The following is a 23485-nucleotide window of genomic DNA, read 5'->3' on the forward strand; positions in this document are numbered from 1 at the left end:
TTTGGACCTTTTGCATGTACCAGTGTTCTGAAAACTAGACAGGACTAGCCATCAAAAGTTACTAGTCTTTTCCATGGTATGGTGGCAAAATTGTTTCATGCAGTAAGGCCGATTTTTTCTTTTTAAATCTATTTCTCTGAACAAGCAGTAAAGCTGAGGTTCATGCAGTAAAGCCGACCATATTCAAATTTGTTTAGGGCCTCAGCCTGAGTGACCAACTGGGCTGTTTAAGCTTTTGCAAGAATAAAGGCCTTTAAGCATTATTGGAAACCAAATGGAAACATTCAAATTATATGCGAAGTGTAGCATAAAAGCGTTGTGCCTGGGTCTGATACTAAATGAAACAAATTTCACGTGGTTCCTTGCTCTCGAGCATTGAGTTGATTGGATTGCGATCTACTACAATTTTAAAGATTGTAGTTTTCAAATTATGTGAATTCATGCCGTTCCTTGCATTTAACGGCTTGAAAAATACTGCCTATTAAACAGCGGCATGTTAGCAAGGCATTCAAAAAAAAAAAAAAAAATTAAATGATTTTTCTTTACTTTTGAAGAGACTTTTTTAGTAAACTAAAAAAATAATTTTTTGCTTAAAGCTTTTTTACGACATAAAGTGCAAGAACCTAATGAAAATATACTCGATTCTTATTGGTAACATATCAAATTTTTAATATGTAGCATTTTTCACATTGTTCGATGCAAGAAATGACCTGAATTCACATAATTTGAGAATCTACAATTTCTTTGAAATGTCCTAAGGTAGTTTTGACTACATATCTTGAGTAAGGATAGGGATTTGCCCAAAGAGAAGGGGACAGAAGAATCGCAGCTTTTTGTAAGAGAGAATGTTCTGTCTGAGTAGGGAGCTCTTTGCCTGAACAACTTGTTCAAATAAAAAGCTCTGTGTTCAGACATGAAACCCCTTACCTAAACAGGAAAGGACCCTACCGACCCTCACATCCCTTACCCAATTAAAGCGGGCAGGAGAAATTTTCAAGATCCCCAATTGTAGGATCCGGTCCCTTGAATAATAATATGATCTCTCAATCTAAGAGTCGGAGTTCATATAAGCACATTACCGTACGTGTAGCTCGGTCTAAACCTCAAATTTAAATACAAAGCATTTGCAAATTGCAATAGGCATATGCTGTGGTATGGACCCAAAAGCTTGGTTAGTTGGCTCATATGGATGAGATTATCTCGGGGGCAGTGTTATTTAGTAGACTGTGATACAATTAGAATGACGTTGTACTAAAAATCATCATTTGGATAAGTAAAAGCTTGTAGAAAAGAAAAATCAAGGGTTGATTTTTACTGTTATATCATTCCAGATGTATAGCAGTCTGCTAAGAGTAATTCTAAATGTTACCCACATATCTCTCTTATGTCTCCCAAAACTGGCGTGACTTTTAAAATTACCATTAAATCAAAATGTACATCAATTTTGAAGGGACACAATGAGAACATGGGATGCTATGTAAAATTACTCGTCTATTGAATAACATATCTTTACTCCCAATACTGAGGCTACTTCATGATGAGGCAAGGTTGGAGTAACTGACCGATGTTCAAGGAAGCTAAATTCAAATAGCAAGTAATGCTTTTGAGTTTGAACTTTATTTCTGTCATTCACCTTTCATTTTAATTAAATATTTTACGTGTTCGACTTCATTTATTACACACATGAGATGGAGTATTAGAATATTATCCGTCCAAAATTTGAGATAAAATGTTAATTTAACCTTGTGTCCTTGTCTACTGTTTTATCACCTTCATTCAAAATGATAAGAGTTAGTTTACCTTGGCTATGGCAAGAACACGTGAAGGACGTCTGCTGGAAAAGTGATGTGGCCATGTCACTGTAGCTTTTTTTTTTTTTTTTTTTTTTTTTTTTTTTTTTTTCCTGTAGTCATTTCACTTGGTGGTTTAAACTTTAAGCAAACAATAAAAAAATATTGAGAAATAATATTTAAAAAAAAAAAAAGGAAATAAAAAATGTGTTGAATTTTGTATTGAAAAAGTAGTAGACAAAATAAAAAATGATGTTTTTTTTTATTAACTAAAATGTATAATATTCCTGAAAATGCTCTAACAGAATACTATACATAGGTTATATAGATAGGCCGTCTAAGCTGGCCACGACGTAACTTTGTCTCTAGATTGATGTGAGCTTCCATTTTTTGTTAGGCCAAATGATGTCTTGTGGTTATGGCTTATACTTTGTACTCAAAGATAAACTACCTAAGAGCCATGTGAACATGTGATGATGTTATACCACGTTTCTTTTGAAGCGTGTGTCATCGTATTATAATATTAATTAAATGATTAAATTTATCATAATTTATAAAACAACACAAGTTAGAGTGGTTCTAATTTGATGCACTAAATGTCTTTATGACCAAGTTTTTACTTGAAGGGTAATTGATTCAAAGGCCCATTGCCACTAGAGCCCAAGAGGCCCAAGAGGGGCCGTGAGAAGCCCATGAAAGGTTTCATCATCTCCCGAGCTTAGGTATGTCTCACAAACACTCACTTTTCCTCTCTGTTCGGAAAGCATACACACCAAGAAATATAAAAAAGTGGTGTTAAATCACCACTTACCATAAAACTTAAGCTGATAGGAAAATGTAATTTTAATCACTTAATTAATACTTTAACACTCTCCCTCACGTGTGGACTCAAACTACATTTTAATAAGTGATGCTCAAAATCTGAAATATTTAATTGAAATGAGAGTAAATAACGGAGTCAATGTAAAAACTCAATATTTTTAGCTTTGATACCATTTTAAATCACCACTTATTCCAAAAGATTAAGCTAATACGAAGATGTAATTTTAATTACTTAATCAATACTTTAACAAGGGAACCTCCAGTTGCTCACTTCCATCTAAAGTTGACAATTTTTTACACGATCCGCGAACCCGACATGAATTCAATACAAAATTAAAGAGTTAAGGATGAGGTTAAGAGGTTTGACCTGTTAATTAAATTAAATAGGTCGAATTTCAACACAATCCGAACCATATATGCATATGTGAACATAAACTACCACCCTTAATTACTTCATCCGTGAAAATTGAAAACTATTCCCCCAACAAAAATCTAGAAGGGACTGCTTGCCTAAAATGTTGGGCAATAGGTAAGATAATTTAGTGATGAATAATGAACCGGCCCGATTATGGCACTGCCCACGACAATAATGAACCCTTACTTGTCGTGCATGTTAATGAATGACAGACGACGCCCAACAAGAAGCTAATTAATTGAGCCAATTAATGGCAAAGCCATCCACGATTGCCTACCAATATATCTCACCATTATAATAATCTCTCATAGACCAAACATATGGTACTCGATCATTCGCAATGCCAAATACCAAACGCACCGAATTAAGCCACATATATTTATATATATCTCATTGCATCATCTTGTGGATTTTGCCAGTGAATCACGTGCTCTTTGCAAACACCTTTTTAGGTGCTTTTACTTAATTATTATTGCCAAAACTAGATTCTGGTCTCTTTTCCCTTCACACTCACGCCACACCATGCATGTGGAAGCTTGCATGAGAAGCATGCTTTCGAATGTTTGTTTTACTTGCAACCACATGCAATGTTCGAACAGCATGTGCATGCACATCAAAACCGTACCTCAAGAGAAGAGAAAACCAAATTGTTTTGTCCAACAAGTGGGTCAAAATAGTGACACTTAAAAAGAAAGTATTTTGTCCAATAAGTGGGTCATAATTGCTTTATATGATGGTGGCGGAGTTTTCGATTCCTCCAACCCTATTTATAAAATTGGTACGTCTTATTTTTTTTTTTTTTCTTTTTTTAACCGCATGTGTTTTCTTAATATAATTTATTTCAATTCTGTTGATGCCAGAGACAAAACCAGAAGTTCTTATAGATAAGGGGCCAACGGCCAAAATATTTTTTTTCGTAGGAGCCAATAGGCTAAATTTTTATTTTATTTTTATCTTATATATATATATATATATATATATATATATATATATATTTTACAATTTTTTTTTTTAATGAAATTGAGTGGGGGGGGAGGGGGAGGGGGCTGCCAACCCCCCCTCCCTCCGTCACTGGTTGATGCTATTCAAAGAGCGTATACTTCTCGCAAGAAGTATACTCCGAAGAGTAATATTAGATTTGTAGAGCAAGGGGATAAATGGACTTGTTCTTAATGTTGTTGTGATCTTGAGAGAGGGAGTTGTAGGTGTTAGATTTATTTAAAACAAAATAAATAAAATTATTTATTTTGGGTATTTCAAATGATTATGAAATATATTTTATATCAAAGAGTTTAATGTGCATTTCATTGAAACATTATATGCTATTTAAGGATTTGGTGGTTCCAAAAGAGATTAATGATATGCTATTTAAGGTGTCCATTAATTAAGTTGGATTTACTAGTGGTTACAATTTGAGATCATTTGATCAAATGATTTTGGACCATTGGATGTGTCAAAAATTACAATAAAAATGACCATTTGGTCCTATGCAATGACACACTAGGTAACAATTTTTATTTTTATTTATTTTTTTTACATTTCCCAATCTAAAGGCATTTTAATTCAACACTTTAGAAAATGCTAATTCTAAAGTGATCATCCTAGGGCTTCATTATATCCTGGAACATTTTTTCAAAAACCCTATAGCTTTTTAGAAATGATACAATAAATTTTAAAGATATAGCCGTTGCGATCCAACCTTCAACTCAAATTACTTACTTTTTGTCTTCATAACTTCTCTCTCTCTCTCTCTCTCTCTCTCTCTCTCTCTCTCTCTCTCTCTCTCTCTCTCTCTCTCTCTCTCTCTATATATATATATGTGTGTGTGTGTGTGTGTTTCTTTTTCAACAGTAGGTGCTGATCACTTTTTGTGCTTTTACAAACTCTCTGAATTCCTAATGTGTATTAATTAAGTAAGACGCTAGTGGCGGAGTTGGAATGCTGTTTTTTTTTTTTTTTTTTAATGTTTTTTTTAAAATTATTTCTAGTGTTTTTTTTATATATATATATATAGATTGCCATTTTAATAGTTTTTTTATTTTTATTATTATTTCGTTTAGAGAATTGATTCTAATTAGTTCATATATGATATATATTAAACAAATATAAAATTCGTTCCCCTCTGGTTTTAGATAAACTAGATATAAAACAAAACCACTTCAAGTGCTTATTTCATTTTAGGTTTGGTTGAGAACCAAACACAATTTTTATTTATTTCTTTATTTTTTGTAACAAAGAAACCGTTAATTATAATATGAGACCCAAATGGTCGGTGGTAGTGATTAGGGGTACAAAGATTCCCTAAAAATAAAGTCAGAGACTGGATCCTAACTTGGGAGTAGCTGTCTAAGCACTTTACACATGAGTTCCACTAGAGGAGATAAGAGAGTACATATTTTGATATAAAATTAGCAGGCTGCAAAGGGTGATAACAAAAAAAAAAAAAAAAAAAAAAAAGAAAGAACAAAAACAAAAACAACTTTGGCTGTCGGAGATGAGCACAAGGAGTCGCCAATGACGACGCGTGTAGACCACACGCCCTCAACAAAAGACCTCAATCCATTAGAGAGCCACCATAAACAGCCAACCACAAACTAGAAGAGAAGGCGGGGCCATCATGTGCCCACGAGTGAGGAATATTATCGGGAGTCTCGCCTTCACAGATCATGATAGATGGGCATGGGGAGGATCTGCCGCATCATACTGTGATCCACTTCAATCCTGCTGGAATTCCAGATGCCCGTCAACTGTGGGCATCTCTCCGGTATCTAGCTCTTCTTGGCTTTTCTTTCACTGGGCGGCCGCTTGCGCCTTACCCATATAACCCAACACTCTATAACACCACAAACTCCCAATCCTCAGAAGGATTAGATCGAGAGTAAGACCGTCATCTCTTGATTTTACAGAAACAACACCGAGAGAGAAAAAATGATAGTGATGCGAGATTTCTAATTGGATGTATGAAAAATAATGATGAATGTAGAAATGGAATGGAAAGATGATAGTGAACTCCAATTAATGGCTGGAGACAGACCCCAAGTGAATCCAATTAAGGTTGGAATCAAACCACAAGACAAAAGTCTATATCAATTCTTTTCTTCCTTCTCATTCACGACCAAATGGTCTTTAAATAGAAATACAAGTAGATAATACCTAAGGTGATAATGCTTAAAGTTCAAATATTCAAATTCAAATAAGATCTAATCCTAATTTAAATAATCTAATCCTAATAAGTTGGAATTCCATTCCAACTCAACTATTAAACCTATCTAATCCTTTATCCCTATCAATCCTACACCCTTAAAAGGACCTTGTCCTCAAGATCCTAATTTAAATAATCTAATCCTAATAAGTTGAAATTCCATTCCAACTCAACTATTAAACCTATCTAATCCTTTATCCCTATCAGATAGTGGCCCACTGCTCGGTGCAGGAGAACCAAACTCAATTAAACTGAACTAGTTCTATAATTTGTCAACTACTTACTATTCTTTTTTGATGTATGCAGAGGGAGATAACCATCTCTTCATTCCCTTAAATCAACTTTTTCATTACGTATCGATAAAGGGAGAACTACCTAATACGGACACCCATTCCATTAAGTGTTTTTTTTTTTTTTTTTTTAAAGATTGCATTAAAGAGTTTAAAAAATATTTTTAGTACATAAAAAGTTGTCATGTAAAAATAGGTCTGTTTGGTACATAAAAAATAACTTAAAAAGCACTTCTTTGACATTTTTATTCTAAAAAAACCCAAAATGCGTTTTGGTAAAAGATTAAAACAATGCATTTTATAAAAAGCCTATTTTGATTTTTTTTTCCTATAAAAACACCTCTATTTTCCAACACAAACTACATTGGCAAACAAAATTTTTGTCTATAAGTTCGTATTTTTGACATCCAAATAAGTTTGTATTTTTTCGTTTAAATTATGCATAGACTTCTATCAACTTACCAGAAAGAGAAAAAAATATAAATTGAATGAGATAGAAGAATATGTTAAAAGAAATATAATATTATTTTATCATGAATTTAACCCATTTTTTCTTTGACATGTCCACACAAAAGGGAGAGGAAGAATTCGAATTAATAACTTTCGTTTCATGAGGCGTGATTCTCAACGAATTGAGCTACCTTTGGAGACATTTATTGGAGCTCTTTTTTTTTTTTTTTTTGATGAATATTGGAGCTCTTATTCCTTTCTTGATGGGCAGCTGTTCAATCTCATTTTGTACACTTTGTCTGACCTATGATTAAAATTACAAGACACGGCATTAAATTGTTCTCCAACTCCAACTAACAAAAGAAGAATTAAAAATAAAATAAAATAACAAAAGACGAATTAAATAAACTTGCCAACAAGCAATACAGTCCGAATTCATAATATTTTTCTTCAAAAAAAAAAAAAAAAAAAAAATTATGTGTAGGTATCCATCAACTGTGGAGCTTAAAACCCAACATGCGTGCTCCTGTAAGCACTGCTGTCATCATTGCCTCTTTTATTAGCATAGTAACATACAGGTAAGCCAGCAGCTGGTGGTTGATATATATATATATATATATATATATATAATTGCATATGTTGAAAACAATTAAAATCCCAAAAGAAAAAAGAGATCGATTATTGTTATCTTTTATTCTTATAGACGAAGCAGATACACACGAAAGTTGGTGTATGTATCAGCTGCATGTACCCACTACGTACCCACTTTATACAACAATATTCCCTAGCCTCTTTGTGTATCTCTTATGAAGTTTTGTCAAAAATATTCCTTCGGTTGGTGTAAGGATCACCGTAATGAATTGAGGCAGTCTTCTACACAAAAACCCGCCCGCAAAATAAGAGATAGGTCGTTAGAAGTCCGGCCGTCGGTCTGGAAAGGCCAAATCGGAAGGACTCTAACGGCTAAGTCAGTGGGAGCTTTCTAGTCAGAGGTAAGAATAGGAAACCTTTTCTTTTATATAGTACTCCTGAGTAGGCGGCTGAGTGAGCTGGCCATAGGGAAATTGATTGTAGGGTGCCGTTGTACTTGTAACTTGAGTGAGGGTGGATTATTTGAATTTGAAGCTGTTAGGTCGTTTGGTTGTCTGAGGCCGGCGGGCCTTTGTGATGCCTGAGCTTTCCTTAAGGACGACCCCCTTTCTTTCGGTCCAACGATATCCGATCCCTCCACCTACAATAAATTAAGTAAAATATTTTTTTTTAGAAGTGTTTTGTATTTTGAGTTATTTGATAATATATTTTTTTATCTAATCTACTAGTTTTGAAAATTTTCAAATTATTTGTTCGTATTTGAGAGCTTAATTGTTATTCGGTCAGGTAAGTTTTATAAGCAATATCTCATAATCTCTTACTCAAATTCTTTTAAATTCAAACAAATAATTGTAAACGATCTCATATGAAAATACAACTCTTTGTGAATGATTTATTGTAATTAACTTGCAGAGCTGGACAAAATAATAATAATAAAAACTTGCAGAGGTGGGTGCCTGCGTCGTGTTACCTTAGCAATAGTAGGTTTGCATTTAACTTCTAAAATCGGCTTTTAAGGGCAAATTTGACAACTTAGCTACTAAGCAGAGTAAAAATGTGAATTAGCTACCAAGTAGGGTAAATTACATGGTTCAGAGGAACAAACCTCTCAAGTCCTTCGGTTATAATTAATGAGGTTAGGCCATCTCCAACAATTAGAGTTAAAATAGCTACTCAAAAAGTATCAATCTCTACTTTAATCACTGGCTATCTTAAAAACACTCTAATAATAATCTCTATTCCACTCAGCATTTTCTTAAAATATTGTTTTTTAATCTTTTTCTTTATTTTTTTAATTTTTTTCTCCCTCTTCCCCCCCCCTCTCTCTCTCTCTCTCTCCGATCACTCCTTGCCAGTGGGTTCACCAGAATTCCACCCCCAACCAACTTCCGGCCAAAACACTCTCCGTTCACTCCTCCTTGCTGGTGGTTTCAGTAGAATTCCACACCCAATTAACTTCCGGCCAAAACAACAACAAACACAAATTATCTCAAAAATTGATCAAATCCAAATTCACAAATCAGGGGACACGAGTAAACAGGGACTGCAAAATATTCTCCAACAAATCTCATGGGTTTGTCTAAAATCCAACAAGAGATTCACACACACACACACACACGGCCGAAAGTTCACAACACAACCAACACACACAACCGAAATTACTAACGCCATCGCAGAGAACACACCAAATCGGCCAACTAAGGAAAAATCCACAGAAAACACCTTTCAACCTCTAGAAGTCGTCGGAAATCACTCTTCAACGGTTGGACGACGACCCACAACCCGCAGGAAAATTGGTGCCTCTGCTCGACCGAAATTAGCGCCTCTGCTTGCCGATAATCGGGGCCTCTGCTCACCGGAAAAAAATCGGCACCTCTCCTCGGTCGACCCACCTTTCTCAGATCTCCTTCTCCGATTCTTCTCCTTCCTTCTTCGTCGAACCCTAAGCGTGGAAGTGGGGGACATGCGGAATTGAAAGAGAGGGATGAAGATGAGAAGTGAGCGAGTGAGAGAGAGACTGAAGTGAGGGAGAGGGTGAGAGAAAGAGAAATATAATAAAAAATTAGATAACTGTTGAACAGTGAATAGCCAGTAGTAGCTATACACTGTTGATGAAGTTAAGAAAAAAGTCAAGATGACTACTCTGCTGGAGGAAGAAAGAGTCACAAAATAGCCAAATTTGACTTTTTGACTATAGTAGAGCATTTGCTGGAGATGCCCTTAGGTAACGGATAACTCCAGTCAGTTTACATATGTGCATTTGTCCTTCTCCTGAACCAATTTTCATTATTTTATTTTTATGTTGAAAAACACAAGTTTGACTTCAACGCAATCAGGACAGTGTTTGGTAACGCTGGGAACAAAACACAATCGTGAGTTGTAATTTAAATACTTTATTTTTACTTTTTTTAGTATTAATCAATATCAAAATATTTTAACTTTTTTTCACTCTTTATATCACATTAATAATTTTTTATTATTATTCATTTAAAGTACACATACAAAGTATATTTACAACCTTTTGTAATGACTTTTACTTTTGTATGTAGACAAGCACTCCTACTTGTTTCCTATCGCGCATGTAGACCGACCCACTAATAGACTTCATACGGTTGATGAAGATGAAGTGGAGTTTGAATGATCACTCCAATAAAATTATGACAAAGGAGGCTCCGAACTAAATTTCTCTTAGCACACAACAAAGAATAAAGGCTAAGCACTCTCTCTTACGACTTGTGCAACTTTAGTTATTTTCTAATCATGCTTAAACATCCTCATATAAAGAAATTATTAGAAAACCTAACACTACATGTGAAAAACCTTTAAAAGTATGTAGGGCATCGAACAGTGTCAGGACATGTTAGTAGTCCTCCTATTAGGACACCTCTAGGGTTTTTAGTGTATGAACATCCGATTTCCAAAGGCGTCAGGCTACCTAGCTGACGACTTAGCTGATGGACCTTTCGGTGGGTCTATTGGAATTCATCGCGTTAGGACGTATTGCTAATGACACGTTGTAAGTCTTCAAACTTGAGCAACGTCAAGACGTGTTGCTGACGCCCTAGCTAATGGTGCTCTCAGTGACTCCTCAATCTAGATCACTTACAATTGTACGACTTGCTGATGTCATTGCTAATGAGTCTCTTTTGGAGTGCTTTGGACTAATCGCGTCAAGACGTCCATTTGACGCATTTACTAACACTAGTGTAAAACACATACTAAAAACTCCATATTAATTACAACCACAAAAACACCACCCAAGTGTTTAAAGACTTACAATACTTATTTTCATCACCAAATAGGCCATCACTAGAAACAAAGTATAAGCATGTTGGTACAATTCCCGATTTAGTGACGTGTTGCCTCGTGATTCGCCTTGTCCAAGACCTACAAAATTGTAAATAGTTTGTCGGGGGTGCCGATTGGTCTTACTTCGATGCCTAAGTGAAATTCTGTAGATAATTTCAGGGAGTAACGAGAGAAGAGTAGAATCAGAGAGATTAGAGTTATTTCGTACTTGTGGTACCAGCCTATTTATAGATACAACACAGTTCGAAGATAATTGCAGTGCTCTGATACAATTCAATTAGGAGTCTAATCCATAGATTGTATGAGATTAGACTTATCTTCCTAAGAGTCCAATTCGTGTAGGATACTTCCTGTCAACTAATTTCATGTAGATATCAGGTATCTTATTCCATATTTTATGGGATAATGGTCTATCTTGAAAAATTCGGGATAGAGTCATTATGCGTCTTGTTAGGGATTATGAGATCAAACCTTATCCTGAGAATCCCGGCTGTAATATCAGAATAAACATTTCAGCATGTTTCGTCCATATCGCCTCGTGGTGATTCAATTTCCAAAGGCGTCAGGCTGCCTAGCTGATGACTCAGCTGATGAACCTTTCGGTGGGTCTATTGGAACTCATCGCGTTAGGACGTGTTGCTGACGACACGTTGTAAGTCTTCAAACTTGAGCAACATCAGGATGTGTTGTTGACGCCCTAGCTAATGGTGCTCTCAATGACTCCTCAATCTAGATCACTTACAATTGTACGACTTGCTGATGTCATTGCTAATGAGTCTCTTTGGAGTGCTTTTGGACTAATAGCGTGACGTCCATCTAACGCATTTACTGACACTAGTGTAAAACACATACTAAAAACTCCATATTAATTACAACCACAAAAACACCACCCAAGTGTTTAAAGACTTGCAATACTTATTTTCATCACCAAATAGGCCATCACAAGAAACAAAGTATAAGCATGTTGATACAGTTTCCAGTTTGGTGACGTGTCGCCTCATGATTCGTCTTGTCTAAGATCTGCAAAATAGTAAACAGCTTGTCGGGGGTGCCGACTGGTCCCACTTCGATGCCTAAGTCAGATTCTGTAAACAATTTCAAGGAATAATGAGAGTAGAGTAAAATCAGAGAGATTAGAGTTATTTTGTACCTGGGGTACCAACTTATTTATAGGCACACAGTTCGAAGATAATTAGAGAGCTCTGATATAATTCAATTAGGATTCTGATCCCTAGATTGTATGAGATTAGACTTATCTTTCTAAGAGTTCAATTCGGGTAGGATACTTCCTGTCAGCTAATTTCACGTTGATATCAGGCATCTTATTCCATATTTTATGGGATAATGGTCTATTCCGGAAAACTCGGGATAGAGTCCTTCTGCGTCTTGTTAGGGATTATGAGATCAAACCTTATCCCGAGAATCTTGGCTATAATATTAGGATAAACATTTTAGCATGTTTCGTCCATATCGCCTTGTGTTTATGCAACGGATATTCGAGACCCTCATGACCGAACGGGTCTTGCTGGGTCGGTCATGGGCCTATTTGACTAGGGGCGGAGCTAGGATTTAGGATATGGGGGTGCCAAATTGAAAGAAAATGATTTGGGGGGCCAAAACTAAAAAAATATAAAAAATTAGGGGCAAAATTTAAATTTTCTTCTTTTTTTTTTTAAGAAATTTTTTTTTTTGGGGTAGCTCTGCCCTGCATTTGACTTTGGGAATAATAATTTTCCCAACAAAGCAATACTTGAACAAAGCATTTGTATACGCACGTGAAAGACATATACACCCAAAAACATTGACATTTTACACCTATATTGTTAGACTTTGGAGAACACACATAAGAAAAATATCAATAAAGAAGAAGCAAATTAAAATCAAGCCACAAGAATTTAATGTTAAGTAGGTAAGATTGTCTACGTCCATATATAGATGACAACAAACAACATTTTATATTCCCTGGTATCAAGGAAAAATACAATGAGCTCTTTTCCTCTCTTCTTATGAAACCCAATGGTTCGTTTGGCAGCAGAGTGGAATAATTATTCCACTCGAGTTTTTTCTAAAACCCGCCCACCCGCCCGAATACCCGAGTTTGACCCGAATTTCATTTGAATTCTAAGCTGACATTTTGAGTAATGGCTGGGACCCACGCGCAGGACAAGCTGTCTCCCAAAAAGCGCGTGGGTCTCACATATAAATAATAAAATAATACAAATTTAAATAAAAAAAAAATTAAAAGAAATTAATTAAAAAAACAACCGGCAGCCACCCCTTGGGGGTGGCCACGCGGCCACCCCCGACCCTTGGGGGTGGCCGCGCGGTCACCCCCGACCATTGGGGGTGGTCGCGCGGCCTCCCCTAACTAGCGGGGGTGGCCGCGCGGTCACCCCCGACCATTGGGGGTGGCCGCGCGGCCTCCCTCGACCACTGGGGGTGGCCGCGCGCTACCCCCAAAGGGGTGGCTGCCGCCTACATCATTTTTTTTTTATTTTTTATTTTTAAAAAATTATTTATTTATATTTTAATTAAATAATCAATATATAATAAATTATTATTATTTAAATTATTATTTTACACAACTTTTCAAAATACCAACCATTATACACAACTTTTTAAACTTTCAATCATTTCTTACCATTAAAATATAATATTTTTCAATCTCAAAATTCAACATCTTAACACAATTTTTTACCTCGATATTTGTAAATAGAATTAGAATTCAATACTAATTCTCAAAATTCAATACCCAAACGAATGATAAACCACCCTAATTATGATACAATATGTATATACAAGCCTATTAACATGGAAGACAATGGAAAAATCTGCAGCTGTAAGCAGGTTTTAGTACAGTAGCACTAGCTAGTAAGAGCGTTGGCAGTTAGGAAAGAGTTACACGGAATAATTAATTAGAGGCAGAGGGTAGGTTAGATATACGAAACAAAATAAGGCACGTACATTTCAAATTTATGTCAGAAGCCTCGCAGGTGACATGTGTCGGCTGGGCCTGTGTAGGTGACCACCCGATTGAAATTAAACTTTTAGATTAAAGGACGGTGAAGTGGGTTTATTTGCTTCTATAGAAAAATAGTTTAACCAGCCGGAAAACAATCACCACCCGCTTTGCGTGTACTCCACCACCTGCTTGTTTCCTAATCCCTTTTTATATGAAATGAAATGACATATTGTCTCTTGGTTCCTTCTGAACATTCTTCGTCTTCTTCTTCTTCTTCTCTCTCACTCTACTCTCTGCAGACATTTCTCCACCATGGAGTTCGGAAGTGTAGTTCAGCTCCTTGAAAACAAGGCCATTTTAGTCACTGGTGCCACTGGCTTTCTGGCAAAGAGTACATGACAATATATATCTTTTCTCTAGCTCTTTCTCTTTGTGTGTGTGTAAAATGATTTTGGTGCTGATAACGTTGCTTGTATATATGGATGCAGTTTTTGTGGAGAAAGTACTAAGGGTACAACCAAACGTGAAGAAGCTCTACCTTCTTCTAAGAGCAGCGGATGCCAAGTCAGCCACACAACGTTTGCATAATGAGGTAATATATATGTATATATACAGACAGCTTCGTATATATACATATATATTACCGTGTATATATACACACACACATATATGTATAGATATCATTCTTTGCCGTGTCTTGTATTTGCTCCTGCAAGAGTGGTAAGAAAATAGGAAGAGTCAGATATCTTAATGTTGCTTATTTGTGAAGCAAGGACAGAGAAAACACAAAAAAGCAAGCACGGTTTACTTTTTGGAATGTAGTTGTTCAAATACTGTGTGGTAAGGTTGATGTATAGTGTTAAATCTCAGAATATTGAATTTTGGATGTTGGTTGTAGGAAGATGTTTGTTGGCATCTGGGGTTCTAGCAGTTTTTTGCTTGAGGGTGTTGGGTTCTTTGTTTTGTTAGTAGAAATTCATTCGATCATCTAAATAATAATAATAATAATAAAAATTAATGACCTTAATTAAGTCCTATGAAAATGAAAGTACTGTATATGGCTTCATTTCCTCTCACTTTTTGGAATTTAAATTCATGGCTTACTCATATGTATTTGATGACTACTTCTATTTGTAGATCATAGAGAAGGACTTGTTTCGAATTCTGAAGGAAAAATGGGGTACGAATCTATCTTCTTTTATCTCTGAGAAAGTAGCTGTGGTGCCTGGAGACATCTCTCTAGAGGAATTGGGCTTGAAGGACTCCAGTTTGAGGGAAGAGCTGTGGAACCAAATTGATGTCATTGTCAATTTAGCTGCAACTACAAATTTTGATGAAAGGTAATCATCATGTTCTATAAAATGTTTATTCCGTTTGAGTTTACCGGAGTGGTAAGTCATTTGATTTGACTCCTTTAATTACAAATGATTTTTTAGGCTTGTTTAGTTTACAAAATGACCATTTCATTGAGAAAATGAATAGCTATTCTTGTAAATAAAAGATGATGAAATGGTTATTCCTATTCTTTTGTTTGGTAATAATTCACACATTTTAATCGGAGTTAAAAAAAAAAAATTAAACTAAAGAAACCCTACATTATTATTATATTATTATTATTTTTTTTTTTAAGAAAATCAAACTAAAAAAAAAAAGAAAAACCAAAAAATAAAAATAAAAATAAAAATAAAAATTTGAAATAAACTGGCCGGCCACCCACAGTTGAATCGGAGGTGGCCGAAGGTGGCCTGTTGCTTCGGTTGCTCTAGGGGTGGTTACACCACCCCCGGAACGCCTAGGGATGGTCCCCCAGGCATTCCAAGGGTGGTTGCACCACCCTTGGCCCTCCACAGCAATGGGTGGTCGGCCAACCTCTTTCGGGTTTAGTTTTACCTTTTTTTTTTTTATTTATAAAAAAAAGATTTCAAAGAAAATAAAAAATGAATTTTTTTTTTTTTTTTTGGAAAATGTCGTCTTTACTCCAATGAATAACTATTCCTCTCATTTTTTGTTCAAAAAAAAAAAAAACTATTCCTCTCATTTTTTAGTAGAATAGGAATTCCTCTTCGCAAGGGAATAATTATTTCATGGAATATACCCTTATCAAACTAAAGAATAGTTATTCCTATGAAATAGTCTTTTCATTTCAGGGACATATTCCGCAAACTAAACGTGGCTTTAGTGTTATATTGACGGCAAAAGCTTGAGCTTTATCCTATTTGTGTATGTCTCAGAGATCTAGTCGGAACAAAGTCCTAAATATCCCGATTATTATATATAAAAAAAAAATAATAATAAAAAAAGGTTTATTCATTAGCTAGTATACTTGAAAATGTAAAAGGGAAATACTTTATATTTTTTATTTTATTTTCATTTCATGCAGATATGATGTTGCATTGGGAGTCAATACATTAGGAGCTAAGCATGTTTTAAGCTTTGCAAAAAAATGTGTTAGAATACAGGTGATTCTCCATGTATCAACAGGTTAGTAAAATCCTTTCCAATTTCATCAATTTCTTTTCTTCTTTTGTTTTTAGTATGCCGAACCCTGCCGGTCCATTATTGCTCAACATTTATTTCCACAATTAATGTGAAAGTATACCATTGAGATAATCAGTTGGCTTTCTTCAAACAAATTTGTGGTTATAATAGGTTTAAGCCTGTCTAATTATTAATTAGGAGTGTCTTTTTCAGCCTATGTATGTGGCGAAAGGGGTGGGCTAATACTAGAGGACCCTTATCGCATGGGAGAAACACTTAATGGGACCCCTGGATTAGACGTCGAAGCAGAGAAAAAGCTGGTGGAGGAAAAACTGAACGACTTTCGAGCGAAGGGAGCTACTGAAAAGGAAATTACAATGGCCATGAAGAACATGGGTATTGAAAGGTTTGCCATCTCTAACTATATGTGATCCCTAATGTCTTAAATAAACGTCTCTCGACCATGAACATTATTAGAATGTTTTGAATAATTTCTATATTAGGCCTAGCTTTATTATGCTTTCGTGTAAGTTTATTCCTCTTCCTTATTTAGTTTAGAGTTTTATTATACACCACTCTTAATCATTTTATAAATACTACTCTACACATTAACGGTTTCTCTACACTTATAGTTCTCGCACCCATGTGCCAACAGACCCTCCCAACACGTCTCTTTCACGCTCGCACGCGCGTTCCAAGGTTTCGGCCCACTCTCAACTTGGTCCATTGGGTGTAGGCCGTTTCAGCCCACTCCTAACCGAGTCCACTAGGTTTTAAGCCAAACTGACCCAATTTATGACCGAATTCACTGGATTCGGTGTGACTTGATCCATCGAGTCTCTGGCTTTCGTGGTCCACCTAAACAACCAGCCAAACTTTGGCCCAAGCCGGACCAGTCCACGGCCTAGCACTAGTGCACCTCCTCTGGTCATCCATCGAGCTTCCACCGATAGCCACTGTTGCCAACAATCAATCGACACCATTCTTCGGCCACCTTTGTCGGCAACCATCCATCGCCTTGCAGGTTGGCAGCCTTCCACCCAAGCTCACAATTTGAGTTTCCTCTGTGCCATACTAAATTTTTTTTTCATCTGAGCTCACATACACATTTGTTCTTTTGCCGTACAGGAGCCTCATCAGCTTCATCAACCATTCTAAAGGTCGAGCTTATGCCTAAATTTTAATGATGCCCACACCATATCCATTTTCAGCAAAAATAAATAAATTCCCTTTCTCTTCAAAAATCAAGCTTCCACCTTGAGTTATTTAGAATATTTTCTATATTAGGCTTTTATTCTATTTCCTTGTAGGTCAATTCTCTTTCTTATCAGTCTAGGGTTTTTTTATTTACTGCCCTTAATTAACCGTCTTTGTCGGTGTCTTTCTCTCTCATACTTTTTTCTTTCTCTCTCTTAATGTATTCTATTATATATTTCTAGAGACATGTTAACTTAAATGCCATATGTACTTAATTATGCATGGGATCAATATTAATTCTCGATTTTTGCTCAAAACATGCATGAATTCTTTATATATGTTCCTAATTTTTGGTTTTAAATCAGTCAAGAATGTGGGGTCCTTCAAATAATTAAATAAAATATTGATGGGGTTTAAGCTAGTCAAACCTTAGGGAAATGATAAACAGGAGACGGTTGTTCGTACCGTGTCCATCTTTTAATAATATACTAATATATTATATAAATAAAAAAATCAAAAAATCAAAAAGGATAAATGAAAAAAAATATCATTTTCCCAAACCTTAACATCATAGTACAAGTGAAGAACTCAACAAGTCCTACACCTAGTTTTTGAGTGTAGTTGTAGATATAAAAGACAGACATGTTTTCTGCATACCAATTACTGTTGTGCAGAATTTAAAAGACATGAGTGGGTGGCGTATGAATTTCAGCTGTGTCTCTTGTCTTTTCACATCAATTATGTATTTTTATAAAAGATAGGATAGTGGATAATTATATATATATCTTCTGCATACGTAACTGCCAACGTCATATGTAAACTTTGACTAAAGGAGCAGGCTAAAGCTGTCACATTTGGAGGGCATCCTACACCTAGACCTCTTTAAAGGCTACCCTATATACTTGTCCAATGTTGAGCGGCTCTCCTTATCACCGTACCTGTCAAGCCTATAGGTTTGTACGTACTTCTTATTTAATTTTTGACTTGACGTGAAATATAAAAGATTATTTTAAAATAAAATAACTTCACTTATAATTTTTAAATTTTTATTCTTTTTTTTAAAAAAATATTTAAATTTTAAAACGTTTTAATTTAAAGTATTTAATTTTTAGGGAGTTTTAATCTCAATATTATGTTAGATTTTTTTTGTTAAAAATCATATTAAAATTTTTAAAATACAAATGTGTTGATTTTTTTTTTTAAAAAAAAATTATAAATTTTTTCAAATATTCAGGTTTGAGTATTTTTACAAATTTTATTGAATTCTAACCAACACTTAAATCACAGCAATTTTTTTTTTTTCCTAAAAAAAATTGAGAGGTATTTTATAAATTTTGATAAGATTTAATGAAAAATTTTAACGGATGACTAAGATTTAAACTTTCTGAAAAATAAATACTCTAAATTGAGACGTTTTAAAGTTTAAGTATATTCTTTCAAAATGGTGAAAGTTCAAGAGTTATAAGTAAAATTTTTCCTTTAAAATATTTGGTGTTTGAAATTATTTGTTAATATATTTTACTTTTTTATTTTTTTTTTCTTGTTAAATAGTAAATCTAAAAAAGCGTTATCAGATGTGTAGGAGCGGAATGCTCTTTCTAGAGATTGATAATGAAAATTTCAGAATGATTAAAAAAAACTAAAAAGTGAAAAAAAAAAAAAAAAACCCCCCTAAAAATTTATCTAATGGAATAAATTTTCCACCGCACTAGACAAACAAAAAACTCATTAATAGGGAACTGGATCCTCTCCGGTTCAGTTAAACCGGAGAGTATCCAGTTAGTTAATATATCAAGAGTATTTTTGTCATTACACATTTTTTTTAAACAAATATACCTCAGCCTTATAATTAATCGGATATTCTCCAATTCATTTCTCTATCATTTATGATTGAAGGCATTAGAATGATGACTCAGCATAAGTTACCGATGAGGTGTCTTTTTATTTGTTAAATGGTCATTAATGATTCCTTGGGGCATACACTCACTTACATTGAATTGAATATGACGTCCACATGGATAGGCATTATTGGGGGCACTTTTGTATTTTTAAATGTTTAAAAAATGTTAAAACTCTTTCTAGTATTTTTTTTTTTTTTTGAGTTTTTTTATGCTGTCATGACAATTTATTTTTAATAAAAAAAAAAATTACAACTTGATTTATCTATCTTATTTTTATTATTAAAATTTAAAAATAGAGTGTCATATTAGCATAAAAAAATTCTAAAAAAACATTAGAAAAAGCTCTAGCATTTGTTTGTTTTGATATTTCATGTGACTTGGGAGATATTTTCAGGTCATTTTCTTTAGTCAATGAGTGTGGATTTTAGGAGTAGAGTTTGGTAGTTTATTAATTAAAGGGATAAATGCAAATTTCGTGAATATGATTTGGAGTTTTGATAAATAGTTTTCCGAGTTAAGGAAGAGAGAGTCGTTCTCTTTATTTTCATTTGTCTACGTCCAAGTCATGTGGTCCTTAATATTTAATTTTCAGTGATGTACGGGGACTTCACCAATTCTTTCTAGTAATGACGGTCGCTATTATCTTATCTTTGTTGATGATTATATCAAATATATGTGGTTCCATCCTCTTAAATTGAAATCTGATGTTAGATCTATTTTCTATTAATTTCAAGCTCTTAACACTAAAATTAAAGCACTTCAGAGTGATTGGGGTGACGATTACTGTCAGTTAATTGTTTATTTCAAAAATCATGGTATTGCTTATCTTGCTTGCTTACATACTCTTCAACAAAATAGGTCTATTTCTTTAGAGTTGTCCAAGAAATTGCTGTTCTTGTGATTTTGTGATGTAATATCTATAGAAATATATAATAAGATATACGAAAGAGAAAGAAAAGAGAGCGAAAACAGAGAGAAAAAGATGGATGAAAACCTTCAAGGCTATATCTTGAATATATTGATCTGTGATGCATTATACAAACGATGTCCCTATTTATAGGGAAAATATGGTAGCCTAAGCTAAATACGGAAGTTAATGATAAACCTAGAAGGAAATTAAATCATGCACACATGGAAGGATATATACGAAATGTTGTAACAATATCAATCGGACATTCAATTTCTCCATTCTTGAATGAAAAAAAAATTAAATAGAAAAAATAGTTCATTAATTTATGCATGTAAACATGGGCATTGAACTCTAAAACGAGAATTTTCTTCAAATATTAATTAATGGTCATCAGGGCAAAGGTTTACGGATGGCCAAACACGTACGTCTTTACAAAAGCAATGGGCGAGATGCTGATAGGGCACCTCCAAGAAAATCTATCTGTGGTAATCGTACGGCCCACCATCGTAACCAGTACTTACAAAGAACCCTTCCCTGGCTGGATTGAAGGTGTCAGGTAAGAACACAAAACTCTTCCTTAGTTATCATCATGTGCAATTATCAGAAACCCTAGCTTCTTTAAAAGAAATATATATATATATATTGTCTTGTTTTTCTTTTCATATATTGTGACTGTATTTTCTTGTTTGGTTATCGAGAAACTAAGGATGAAAATTGTATGATTGCATCTTTAATTGTGTTACAGAACTATTGACAGTCTAGCCGTTGGTTATGGTAAAGGAAGACTAAAATGCTTCCTGGGCGATCTTAACGGAATCCTTGATACGGTGAGATTTGATTTAAGCTATTCATCACTTGTTATTATTTGTTAAATTACTACTTATCGTAAAAGCTTAAGCTGATAAAAACACATAAATTTAATAATTTAATCAATTCTTTAACACTCATCCTCACGTGTAAGCTCAAATTATATTTTTAATAGGTGAGACTCAACATGTAAAATATTTAATTGAAACGTGGCGTAAATGATAGAATCAAAGTTCGAATTCAAAACCTTTGGCTTTGATACTATGTTAAACAAGTGGTGATTTAACATGATATTAGAGCAGAGGTTTTGAGTTTCAACCCTGTCTCATTCATTTAGCTCTCATATCAATTAAATATTCAACGTGTTGTGTCTCACCTATTAAAAGGGAGTTTGAGCCCGTTCGTGAAGAAGAGTATTAAAATTTTGATTAAAAGATTAAATTTGGGGAGAATTTCACTTTTAACCCCTGATTTTTCATTACTTTTAAAAAAATGTATCAAAACTTTAAAAAGTACAAATTTAGAGTATTCATCATTCAGTTTTTTTTCAATTTCAACCATTCGTTAGAATTTTCCGTAAATCTTATCAAAATTCTCAAAATACCCATATGTTTTTTTTTTTTTTTTTTTTAAAAAAAAAAAAATTATTAAATTTTTCAAAGATTCAGACATAGGTATTTTTACAAATTTTGTTAAATTCTGAAAAATACCTAAATTCTAACAATTTTTATCTTTTTTTTTTTTTTTTTTTTTTTTTTCAAAATGAAGAAAGGATATTTTGATAAGATTTAACGAAAAATTCTAACGGATGGTTGAAATTAAAAAAAATTGAAAGATTTAAATACCTTCTTCTAAAAATAATAAAAAATTAAGAGTTATAAATGAAGTTTCTCCTAAAATTTACATCTACGTATCATTATTAAGCATCATGGACGAATATGCTGGTTGGCTTCCGTGTGTGCGCGCGCATGATATTTATACTTCTAGGCCTGAAATATAAATAAATGTGAAATAATGCAGATACCGGCTGACATGGTGGTAAATGCTATAATCGTGGCGATGGTGGCTCATGCAAATCAACCTCGTGATATAATTTATCAAGTGGGGTCTTCAGTAAGAAATCCTCTGAGAAACAGCGATCTTCAAGATTTCAGCTTCCGTTACTTCTCCCAGAAGCCCTGGATAAATAAGGATGGCAAACCTGTCAAGGTTGGCAAGATGTTAGTGTTAAGCAGCATGGATAGCTTCCGCAGATACATGGCATTTCGTTATTTGTTCCTATTAAAGGTTTGTTCTATATAAACCATTTTTTTTAATTTATCAGTGAGATTATTTGCGATTAAGAAAGATCACTCACTCACTGTTGAGCTCATCAAAATGCATGCATGCCTGTTTTCCTACAACCTTATAATCATCATTTCTTTTGTTCCCTTACAGGGACTAGAATTGGTGAATGCAGCATTTTGTCGGTATTTTCAAGGGACATATCTTGATCTCAGTCGAAAGATCAACTTTGCTATGCGATTGGTGGAACTTTATGAGCCTTATTTGTTCTTCCAGGGCGTGTATGTATGCATGGTTTGTTTATTTTATTTGCACCATAACATAACCATTTCAACAAAACATATATTAACGTAATCCTGTTCTGTTTTGTTTTTGTTTTTGCATATATATATATATATATAGCTTTGATGACATGAACTCGGAAAAGCTGCGAATGGCAATAAGAGAGAGTTATGCAGATGCAGACATGTTTTACTTCGATCCCAAGTGCGTGGATTGGGAAGACTACGTGGTGAATGCCCATCTTCCTGGTGTGGTGAAGTACGTTTTCAAGTAATAACCCACAAGTACTGCAATATTCTAGCTTGCTATAAGTACGATGTTTCCAGAACTTGTAATTCAGATTTTAAAACGTTTGTGTTCCAAGAGCAATGTATCTTGTAACATTAGCTCAAGGCCATGCAATATATTATTGCTGCAGATAAGTTTAAGAACTTTAATTTGTCAAGTGTATCAATTATGATAATATTCTAATATTTTTATCAAGAATGTGATAAAAATAGCTTTAATTCTCATCTTTTGAGAGTATTTTATTTGGTAATCTCTAGTCGCATCATGTCTCTAAGTTCTCATTTGTCTTTTTGAATCTCCATTTTGTCATAATTTGAGTTCTAAATTCAATTCCCAAATAATGCATTCTCTCATGTGTTCTAAAGCTAATTCTCATGTTTGATGTCATTCATATTCCTCCAAATGGAGAAGACTTCACTTATAATACCTTATCTTTTATTACTTTTGAAAAAATGTACAAAAATTACCTTTAAAACATGTTTTAATTTTTTTTTCAATTCCAACCCT

At 34.2% G+C, this 23485-nt stretch overlaps 1 protein-coding gene across 1 annotated transcript; it reads left to right on the top strand.

Moving 5' to 3' along the window:
* The first annotated feature begins 13982 nt into the window (after nucleotides 1-13982).
* LOC133878456 (fatty acyl-CoA reductase 3-like) lies at nucleotides 13983-23228 on the top strand. Its single transcript, XM_062317014.1, has 10 exons — nucleotides 13983-14222; nucleotides 14320-14423; nucleotides 14969-15171; nucleotides 16212-16312; nucleotides 16523-16715; nucleotides 20712-20873; nucleotides 21063-21144; nucleotides 22145-22411; nucleotides 22562-22689; nucleotides 22811-23228. The coding sequence occupies exons 1-10, from the start codon at nucleotides 14144-14146 to the stop codon at nucleotides 22962-22964; spliced, it is 1473 nt and encodes a 490-aa protein (XP_062172998.1). The 5' UTR covers nucleotides 13983-14143; the 3' UTR covers nucleotides 22965-23228.
* Nucleotides 23229-23485: the final 257 nt, after the last annotated feature.

Source organism: Alnus glutinosa, chromosome 9 (assembly GCF_958979055.1).
Source record: "Alnus glutinosa chromosome 9, dhAlnGlut1.1, whole genome shotgun sequence".
Taxonomy (NCBI): domain Eukaryota; kingdom Viridiplantae; phylum Streptophyta; class Magnoliopsida; order Fagales; family Betulaceae; genus Alnus; species Alnus glutinosa.